Source organism: Doryrhamphus excisus, linkage group LG7, assembly GCF_037039965.1.
Source record: "Doryrhamphus excisus strain RoL-2023G ecotype Guam linkage group LG7, RoL_Dexc_Guam_v1.1, whole genome shotgun sequence".
Classification (NCBI taxonomy): domain Eukaryota; kingdom Metazoa; phylum Chordata; class Actinopteri; order Syngnathiformes; family Syngnathidae; genus Doryrhamphus; species Doryrhamphus excisus.
The window spans coordinates 22,236,518-22,247,225 of NC_136363.1; the positions used below are offsets into that span (position 1 = coordinate 22,236,518).

At 55.4% G+C, this 10,708-nt stretch overlaps 1 protein-coding gene across 2 annotated transcripts; it reads left to right on the top strand.

The window, feature by feature from the left end:
- Window positions 1-163: 163 nt before the first annotated feature.
- Window positions 164-10,344, top strand: spata13 (spermatogenesis associated 13). 2 transcript variants are annotated; one of them, XM_058059814.2, is made up of 13 exons: window positions 164-544; window positions 4,036-5,376; window positions 6,441-6,878; window positions 6,956-7,100; window positions 7,173-7,291; window positions 7,557-7,736; window positions 8,102-8,281; window positions 8,390-8,569; window positions 8,645-8,877; window positions 8,996-9,125; window positions 9,197-9,572; window positions 9,652-9,726; window positions 9,803-10,344. In XM_058059814.2, the coding sequence occupies exons 1-13, from the start codon at window positions 536-538 to the stop codon at window positions 9,982-9,984; spliced, it is 3,588 nt and encodes a 1,195-aa protein (XP_057915797.2). In that variant the 5' UTR covers window positions 164-535; the 3' UTR covers window positions 9,985-10,344. The 2 variants fall into 2 exon arrangements, with proteins under 2 accessions (XP_057915797.2, XP_057915798.2); XM_058059815.2 differs by lacking the exons at window positions 164-544; window positions 4,036-5,376 and adding an exon at window positions 5,863-6,159 and having other exon boundaries at window positions 9,803-10,321.
- Window positions 10,345-10,708: the final 364 nt, after the last annotated feature.

Sequence of the window (10,708 nt, forward strand, 5' to 3'; positions counted from 1 at the left end):
TCAAGTCTCGGGAAGTCTTTTTTTCTTCTTCAATGAGCCATACAAGAGGAGGGCGTGGCTTAGAGAGTATTGCTCCCGCTGCTGGCACATGATTGGCTGGCAGCGAAACAGTCTAGAGACGGTCAACCAGTAATATCTCTCGTCCCAGACTGCCCAAGCCCCGCCCACTCGAGTCAACTGCAACAAGTGCACTAAGATGCTTGCCAGGACTGACTTCTTTTAACGGCAGCTGGCAAAGGAAAAATCCCGACGTTTTCCTGATCAACACTTTTTTATTCCTGAGGAACCTTTCCAGCTCATGCATGCGCCAACGTTTTTCCCGTCGGCTGATTGTCCACCAACCCGACTCACGGAGAAAGTTGATCGGCGAGCCTCATGAGTTAGCTTGAGTTGCTGCTAGCCGGGCTGACAGCCGCTCGACATGTTTCCACGGGTGAACAACGACACGGAGGCTTCCGGGCAAGCCAGGCTGCTTTACTGTGGCTAAGGCTCCGTAAACTGCTGCTCCGTTGATGTGAGGAGAACATCGGCGACTATGAGCACGGTGAGTTGTTGTTTTTTAAAACTCCTATTAAGTGAAAAACTTGGATCTGCTCTCATTGTCTTGTGTTCTGCTTCCAAACGGTCCTCAGAGGGCGCTTTGTGCTTTCCAGCCGTGGTTGTTATAGTGATGCTGGCTGCACAGGGACTTGCCTAAGGGGAGGGGGCACGGGGGGGCAGCTTACAAAGAGCAAAGAAAGTTAATTAATGCAAGAGTAAAACAGCCACTAATCCTGATTCCACTTGAATCAACTTGCACAGTTGAGTATTCCATCCCCTAGCACACTTAGCTTCTAGCTTAGCTTCTGTAGCTTCCTCTTTCATGCCTTTCACACTAGAATCATGTTCAGACAAAATATCTCCATGTGAGTTTCAGCTGTGGGAGCATCTACATAGAGGTGATGATAACCATAGAGCTGGAACTTGTGGAGGTGTTTGGACAAAAGCGCTACGTATGTCTCGTATGACTTCCCAGCCGCGTCTACTTCCTGTTGTTTACTTTCTCTTCCTATCAGTTACTGAAATATCATCTTTATTCATGTTTAACACGTCAGCCTCACAATCAGAAGATCCGGGTTACAACATCCCTGTGTGGGTTTCCGTCCTCCCACATTCCAAAGGCATGCGTGCTCGACTAATTGGAGACTCAAACTTGTCCATATGGGAAGATAAGTGTTTGTGTACACGTACCATGTGACTGGCAAGTTACAAGTACACTGCCTACCCCGCCCCTCGCCCCCAAAGTCAGCTGGGATAGGCTCCAGCTTACCTGTGACCTTAATGAAGGAAGGAAGCAAACATTCCGCTGTGTGGAATTCCCGGCTGTCTGACGCAATGACAGTCAAGAAAGCGGATCAGGTGAAAGTTGGTCTCCTGTATGCAAGTACAGACACCCCCCCCCCCAATGCTTCCCACGCTCCACAAGAAAAGGGGCGGGGCTTCCTCCATTCTTTCTGTCTTGTGTGGCACATCCAAAACAAGGAAGTCGGTCCAATGAGAGCTTGAAGGTTGAATGCACATTTTAGTCATAAGAACCAATGGAATAGTCTGTTACAGGGTCAAACTGGTTTGAGGGAGCGGCCTCTTCCATTCATGGTTTTGTGATTATACTTATTATCGTCACATTTTTCCTCTTCCATCACAAAAAACTTTATTCGTCGCTGTTTAGAATGCTGCCACAATGGCCGCCGTAGGAGGACTTCAAGCCCTTCCCTTCATGTTCATCTCCTCACTGTGGCGCCCATACAGGCCCGGCGTGCCCCCGCCATCCGTCCGTGCTCCTCCTGAGAGGCAGGCAGCAACGCGGTGGGCTGCTTTCAAGCTTTTTGGGGTGTCACTTTAAGTCGGGCGCTGAATAGCCTGCTTGTCTACCTGATTAGGCTATCATGTGCAGATGAAACCAGGCCTGGGCCCAGCCTCGCAAAGCTGCACTAATCAGATTAGCAATCAGATGCACACACACACACACACACACTGCTGTTTGTGTTTTCCTTGTGATACTACACGCTGACTTATCTTGGCCCGCTAAGCAGTTGTCCCGCCTGCTAATTAGCGTTTAGCATTCAGAGTGTTGGATCATCAATTAAGCACCCGAGTAAGCAGTTCCATCCATCCATCCGCTTTCTATGCTGCTTATCCTCACTAGGGTCGCGCCTATGCTGGAGCCTACCCCAACTGTGGAAGTGCTTTGTCACGTCCTGTGTTATTCCTCACAGTGGGAACTGGGCTTCCGTGTTGCCTCGTTAGCGGTGAGCGGCGTGTTGTGGAAGATTGCCGCTTTCTTCCCCGCTGAGCAACAAGCACCCGCCACTTAACGTCGGTTGCTAACGACAGTCACATGACCCAAGTGCGACCCGCTCAGCGTGCATGAGGTCAGAGCTTGTGTCTCCGGGCTTGGCGTGTCTGCCTCCGAGTCGATGGAAAAGGAGCGTTTGCCGTTTTCCCATGATACTCCCCCGTCTGGGAGCCCTTGGCTGCTAATGCTCAGCTCTCTCTGTCAATTTAGTGAATTTGATCCCCCCCCCCGAGGCGGGACATACCTCTGCAGAGGCGACCTCCTCCGTCTCAGAGGCTCAGTCGTCGTTTTGCATTTTTTGGCTCCTTACATAAGAGATGATGTGTTGTTGTTCTTCTGCCCAACCAGGAAGGGGAGCCAATGATTGACAAGCTGGACAAGGCGGGGATGACATCGCCAAGTGTGCACGTGGGTTTCAAGTGCGTGCTCGTGCCAGCGATGCACATGTTCATGCATCTGGATGCATGTTCATCCTAATCTGAGCTGGCTGCTTCATAGAGTTTGGCGTGTGGGAGGGGGAGGCAGGAGGGGGGAGGGAGCTCTTAATTAACTCCGGACCGAGACCTCGGCACCGCTCCGATCTGAGAGGAATTCACACGGCGGCAGCAGCAAAACTCCAAAGATTAAAACAAGGGACGTGGAAATGTCAGCATCATTAGGATCATTATTCTTAGACCCCAATGAAGACAAGGGATTATGGGAAATGGATGACTGGTAGGCCACCATATTGTACAAAGGAGACCCCAACACAGGTGCTCCTATGTCTGAGACAATTTGTGGGGGTCCTGGAATCCAGGAGACAAGGAGATCTGGGTTTCTTGTATTCCTGTAGTGTCTGTTGTGTCCCGAATGATCCTTGTAGAATCCCGGACCAGGGGAGTACGCCAGCTGGCCGGCGACACCTGTGAGGCGGTTTGGGCGCCAAGATGAGGGCACGAAGGCGTTGAAGGAGAACTCAGTCACTAGAGCGGCTGTCAGGAATCACAAAGGATTAGCGGCCGAGAAACAAGCCAGCTGACTTGTTGACATTCCTGGCCTATCTCTCTCTTGCCTGAGAGAGAGAAGTCGGAATAATGATCCCGAATCCTCAGGCCCGTCGATTCTGCTGCACAACAAGACAATTGAGCGCCGTTTTGAAAGTGGTACATTGTTCCCAGAGGCGGTGCTCGGCGGCGACGGCGCCGTGTTTACATCGATGATGGCAGCAAACCACCTGCTGCGTCAGGACGGGAGTGCGGCGGGATGCAGCGGGATGCGGGTCTTGAAATGGGGGGCGTAGCAGTGAGAAAGCGTCTCGGAAAACCTGGCAATTTACTGCATTAATCACAATGGATTAGCATTTTTCACTGCTTAGTCACGCTGAGAGAGGCCCGCTTCAAAGGGCCAGCTGCATTAGCACCACTGTGACACACACACACACACACACACACACAGTCCAATGCCACCCGTCCCGGGCCTCTGCTCTCACCCTGACTCTTAAACCAAACGCACGTCATGTTCTAACTGTGTGGGTTCTTTGTTGACCTGGACGTCCTCTCCTCCTGTTACTTTTCATTCTGTGCCATGCGAACACAAGGCTGAGTGTCCTGTAAGCAATCACATGAGTCAGTGTGCCCCGGGTTCGAGTTCTTGTCACGTTGTAATCCCGCAAGATCAGAGCGGTCACTCATGTGTCACACGTCTCTTGTTTTGATCCACAGGCAGAACCCAAGAGCAGAGTCTCGTTCACAAGCGAAGACTCCCTCCCTAGCCTCCACGCCTCCAAGGTTGCCCCAGCGCCCCGCCCCCTCTGTGATCTCCACCCGAACCACGGTCAACCCGAGGGAAGCGCCGTCCCATATCTGCTGTCGGGCTGCGGTGCCCAAGTGCAGCCCGTGCAGACTGTGGGCGCCGCGGCGGATGAGGGCCACCCCAACGGCGTCAGCTCCTCGTCCGCCTGGTCCAACCCCGTCAACGCCAAAGCCGAAGGAAACCCGGCCGCCGCCTCCAGAATCATGAGGCTGTTTTCCAGCTCCAGGAAGGGCTCCTTGGCCTCCACGAGCCCAAACGATGACAGTCCCGCCGGGCTTCAGAGGCTGGGTGTCGTGGATTCGTTCAAAAAGCTCCGCTCGTCTGTGCTCCAGGGAATTCAGAGTCGGGGGGCAACCGATCGGGAAGCTGCTCATGGCGTAGCTGCCGTGAACTCTGACCTCCAGCAGGAGGCAGCAGCTGACTTGAACCTTGCAGAAGTTCACCGCGTGTCCAATGGAAACCTGAACTGGCCTGCAAGCCGCTACAGCTCCGACATGGAGGACTACGACGAGGACGACGACGGCGGCGGCCTTCAGCGGAATTCCCGCTTCTCCAGGAGTATCAGGAGAGCGTACGGTGCAGGACGCATCACGCTGCTGGACATGGATGAGGAGACCCTGGCAGGAAGCGGCGTTGCTGCCGACTCCAAGAAAGAAATGTCAAAGATGAACGGACAGACGGAAAACTCCGGTGGGAACGTGCTGAGCAGGCTGAGCAAAAGCGCAGACAACCTTCACGTCTTCAAAGCACCTTTCCGACGCAAGGCCCCAGCGCAAGGGGCGCCGTCCCCGCAGGAGGCCCCGCAGAGGACGAGCTTGTCAAACGGGACCCCGAACATCCAGAGGACGTCCAGCGCCTCCTCCGTGGACCTCCGAGGACACGCTCGCAGGAGGAGCCCCGTCAAGGTGAAGGGTCAGATGCTGAAGCTCGTCGGCAGCATGACCGACCTGAGGGTCCTCCGCCGGCGAAGCCCCTCCCCCGGCCCCGCCGCGCACACCCCCATGACACCCCTGAGCCGTCTCCACGACGACTACTCCCGGCGTGTACCCTGCCGGGCCGCGAGCGAGCGGCAGCCCCGGCCCTCCCCCGTCAGAGCCCGGGTGGCGTCTGCGGACGTCGGCTCGCTGGTTCACGTGCATCCTCAACGCGACATCGTCATCCAGCAGGTCTCTGCCGAGAGCGGCTTCGAAGACGAGTCGTCTCCTGATGACCAGAAGGACCCAGGGGAAGTCGGCCAGCGTCCAACCAAGGTGGGTTTGCAGCAGACAGTTCATTAGGTACACTTGCAAGGCGGGAACCAATGAGATGGCAGGAAGTGAGGATGTTGGTGTCCGATAGACAAAGCCAGCAGAAGCTTTCGGAATTATTGGAAATCTTTAGGTCGCAATTAAGCTCCGGGTCAAGTTTCACGGATGGAAGAAAGGATTAGAGATTAAATTTCCTGGTCTCGGAAGAACAGCTGATGTGGATTGTTCCCCCGCTGACCTTTGCCTGAGGATGTGAAGGAAAACACCTTTAAAGTTTTATGAACCACCCTTGATGGTTCTGCAATAGTTCTTGGTGCTCATTGGTGGAAATGGACCCAGTCCAGTGTCTCCTTCACTGCCTGTGTTTGCCGTGTGTGACATATTGACCAGCGCTGGTCACATGATGGCGTGCTCCCAGAAGGAACAGTCCCGGTTAATGATTAGGCTTTGTTTATGATTACAGGCCCTTGCGCAAAACGGCAAACTGTGGGTGGGCAGGTTGAAATGGGCGCTCTCGCTTCTTCAGTCGCTCCCCCCCCCGTGGAGCAAAGTCCAGCACCCTCGGCCTCTCTGAGCCGGCAGCAGCAGCTCAGACAGCGGTCCAAAACACTGGCGTGCGTTGGCGGTCGAGATGAGCTTTTCGCCCTTGAGGCTGCGGAGGAGGAGAGGTCCAGTGTGTTGACGTTAGAGTCGCAGGCGCGTACGTCTTTCACGATGGTGCTCGTGCTGTGTGTGCCTTTCCGGTGTGTGTGCCGCCGAGCCCATCCAGACCCAGAGAACCAGAAGGTGAGCTCTGACCTGGCTGGCCGGCTCCAGGCGGTCTCCCAGCCAATATTTGCACGTGGAGGTCGGGAAATAAAATCCACTATGGTAGCTTTTTTATTGTGGAATGTTTGTGCTGGAATTTGATAAGATTCCTTTTTATTATGTGACCTCAACGCTTGTTCCAGAGGGACCTGATATTGATGGGAATATTCCTGATCCAATCACAAAACTCTTTGGAATGCTTTGAGCAGCAGTAGCTAGCATACAGCATGTTCTGCTACTCCTCTTGGTTCTGGTTCTAGGTGGCGTTGGAGGAGGAGTTGCAGCAAGCAGAGGGAGTCGCCACGGCACCCAGCAGCAGCACCCCCCCTCTCTCCCCGGTCTTCCTCCCGGAGTCGCCCGCCTCGCCCACGTCACCCCCTGATTCGGCTTCCTCCGTCAGGGCCCGGCGAAGGAGCGGGCGCCCCAGACCTCGGCCCATCTCGGACTACGGGCAGCTCCTCTCCAGGAGGCACTGCATTCCCGAGGAGGTGGCTGAGCTGAACCCCGACGCGAGGGCGGCCAACGCATCGCTCCCCAAGGAATGCAGCAGGAACGGCGTGCTTGGGAGCAGGGAGAGCATGGGAATGTGCGGCATGAACGGGAACGTTCCGGGCAGGCAGCAGAGACCCGTGTCTGTGATGGGGGTGGAGGATTTGTTCTCCCCCGACACCGACGATAGCGAGGACCCTCTGCCTTCTGTGGGTTCTTCTATTTAGCGTCAAGTATGAAGAATAACATAAGTGGATCTTTTTGTAAATCCTTGTCCTCCCCGCAGCCTCTGTCCCGCCCGCCCGTGCCCTCCCACCAGGTGCCCCCCTACAAGGGAGTCTCTGCCAGGTTTCGGCCCCCCACCCTCTCCCAGAGCACCCCCATCGGACTGGACCGCGTCGGCAGGAGGAAGCAACACCGAGTGCTGAGTGGTCGGTGACGGTTGTCTTTACTTTGAGAGGATCTTCGTCTGCTAACGCTCACGTTGGGTTCAAACGCCGCAGACGGTGTGTCGGAGATGCTGGACGACAGCGTGAGCGAGGAGGAGGAGGGGAGCTTTGACGAGCTCGCCGATGTCACGCCTTACCTGGAGCCCGGGGTGGAGCTCTCGGTGCTCGTTGAGGTGAGGCTGAGCACGGAACCTCGTGGCCCGTCACGTTGACACGTCTGCTGCTAGCTTGCATGTTGACTTTATGACACAACGTTTATCTGTGTGTGCGTGTGTGATGTGTGTGTGCGAGTGTGAGTCCTGCCCCATGGTGAAACACGTGAGGATAAAGTGTGTGTACAAGATGTTTGGACAGCATTCAGCAGAATAGATAACCAGCGCCGATGTTCTCCTGGAGCTCATCCATCATGTAATTGTACGGTGTGTGTTTGTGCCGCAGTGGATAAGCTCGGGCCACGCGGTGTACGCGGAGGCCCTCTGGGACCATGTGACCATGGAGGAGCAGGAGCTGGCCTTCAAGGCCGGAGACGTAATCCGCATCCTGGACGCCTCGCACAAGGACTGGTGGTGGGGCGGGCGGCCCGACAAGGAGGCCTGGTTCCCGTCCAGCTTTGTGAGGGTGAGTGGACCTCCTGACCCCCCGTGTTTGCTCTTCACTTGTAAGCTGGCTCCGCGCCAGATGGAAGTCTTAGCGCCGCCACGCTCGGAGTCGGTTTCTGTGGTGACCGGCGCTGATGTTTGATTGGCAGATGCGCGTCTGCTGTGTGATTGCTGCTCGCTCATTCAAAGTTGCTGAACAGGCGCTGATGAAACGTTCTTGCGTGTTACCATAGCAACGCTGAGTGGCTCGAGTGGTTTTTGTTCTCCCCGTTTTCTAATTGCTCTTTGAATTCAGACCGAGTGTCGGCCATCTTGGCCCACAGTTGGAGTGCTTTTCTTAACCGGAAGGCTTAGTTTGATTTCTGCCGCTACTTTGCGTCTCAGGTGCGCGTGAACCAGGAAGACTCCAGTGCGGGAAGCGTGGAGAGTGTGGCGGACCAGGAAGACCCCACCCCCAGAGACACGCACAGCAGCCAGCACCGCCAGCAGATGAGGACCAATGTGGTCCAGGAGATCATGAACACGGAGCGCATCTACATCAAGCACCTGAAAGACATCTGCGAGGCGAGGCCCACCTCAATGTTCAACTTTAGCTTTTAGCGCCCTCTGCTGGCCGCTGTGTTTACTGCTTCCATTGAGTGACGAGACTAGAACTGTTGCTGTTCTCCTCAGGGTTACATCCGCCAGTGCCGCAAACACCCGGACATGTTCACCGAGCTGCAGTTAAGGACCATCTTCAGCAACATTGAAGACATCTACAGGTTCCAGAGGCACTTCCTCCGCGACTTGGAGAGGAAGTACAACAAGGAGCAGCCGCACCTCAGTGAAATCGGCTCCTGCTTTCTCATGCAGGTCCGCAGCCGCACTACCGGAGGTCGTGGCCCCAACCTAAGAGGCCGCATCTTAACGTCTGCTTTGGTCCCAAAGGGGGAGGGCTTCTCCATCTACTCGGAGTACTGCAACACCCACCCGGCAGCCTGCGGCGAGCTGCAGCGCCTTATGAAGTCCGGCCGATACAAGCACTTCTTCGAGGCCTGCCGCCTCCTGCAGCAGATGATCGACATCTCCATCGCCGGCTTCTTGCTCACGCCTGTGCAGAAGATCTGCAAATACCCCCTGCAACTGGGGGAGCTGCTCAAGTACACCCCCAAGGACCACAGGTACGCATCAAGGGTCACCTAGCGACACATGGTTTAAGCTAATTAACGATTAAGCTGCATCAAGGGTCACCTAGCAACACATCACGCCGTAGGATGCTTTCTTTCCCGCGTGTTGCAGTGACTACGGTGGCGTGGGCGACGCGTACGAGGCCATGAAGAACGTGGCCAGTCTGATAAACGAGAGGAAAAGAAAGCTGGAGAGCGTTGACGCCATCGCTCACTGGAAGGTGTCCATTCTCCACTGGGAGGTGACTGGTATTCTTCCCGAAGACGCTTAGGTGTGAGGCTGGGGCTAATTCAGGTTGTCTCCGTGCTGCAGGGTCCCGACGTGCTGGTGCGCAGCTCCGAGCTCATCCACTCGGGGGAGCTGACGCGTGTCCTCCGACAAGGCAAAATGCAGCAGCGCAGCTTCTTCCTCTTCGACCACCAGCTGGTCTTCTGCAAGAAGGACGTCCTGCGCAGGGACCTCCTCCACTACCGGGGCCGGCTGGACATGGACCACACCGAGGTGGTGGATGTGCCGGACGGGCGGGACGCGGACCTCGGCCTGAGCCTGAGGAACGCCGTGCGGCTGCGTCACGCCTCCACGCTGGAGTTTGTGTGCGTGTTGTGCTGCAGGAAGGCGCAGGACAAGGAGAGGTGGCTGCAGGCCTTCGCCGACGAGAGACGGCGAGTCAAGGAGGACCAAGAGATGGGTGAGCATCACGTCACTCCTCCTCCAGGCAGAACAACGAGAGCATTTGAAGAAGCAGGAGGTGTCTGCTGTGTTTGCAGGAATAGAAATCAGCGAAGAGCAAAGGAAGGAAGCGATCGCGAATGCCAGAAGAGCCAAACAGGGCAAGATCAAAAGTAAGGAGTCACTTCTCTTCTTTCCTGGAATTCTTCACTTCCCGCTTCCATTCCGCTCCTGTTTCTCCACCCGCAGCTGTCGGCTACTCCGGCTCCGTCCCACCGCATCACCAAAACCTCCACCCGCTCCACCAGCGCCACGTCACCATCCCCACCAGCGTACCTCAGCAGCAGGTCTTCTCTCTGGCCGAGCCGCCCAAGCGAAAGCCTTACCAGCTGCTCTACAGCATCACCCGCAATGCCTTCTTTAGGAAATGAGGCTCCGCCCCCTCGCGGCGTGCCGCCAATGGACTTTATTCATAAGTTGTTGTGGACGGGCGTGCCTCGGGTGGAAACGGGCCACACTAGTGTTAAAATACTGACTGATGAAGATGCTGCTCACTCCTTCTTCTTAACCCCCCCGTGATCTTACCGACCCCCCCATTTTACGTTCACTGTGACAATGATGTTCATTCTGCTTTTATGTTGACAATTATTTTATTTGACAAAGGCTGGACCCTTTTTTGTTTGTTTGTCTCCTCTGGACTGTGAGTGTTGCCTCCTGTTGACGCTGTAAATAAAATCTTGTACTCTTAAAGCAGACATTTTGCAGCGGACTCAATGAATGTAAGGCGAGCCGCCCCGCCTGGGTCGTGTTTCTCGCGCCGGCCGGCTCAGCAACACAAGTCGTCACGTCGCCCTGCTGCGCTCGCCGTTCTCTCTTAAGACAGGATGCGTCTTTGAAAAGAAGCCGGGACGGAGGCTTTAAAGGGATGCCTGCGTCATGGGCTCTGAGGGGGACAGCGGAGACGTGGACACGTCTCAACCTGATGCTGCCAGTGTAAGAACATTCCTTGTCTTCTCTTTTATTCGTCCTCCTTAAATGGCTTGTCCCCTCCTTTGGGAGTCCTTACCTTGCCTACTTGGGATGGATGAAGTGCACTTGGCCAGTATGGGATGGCGGTGCGTGAATAATTGATGTCCATTGAGTAACTCAATGAGT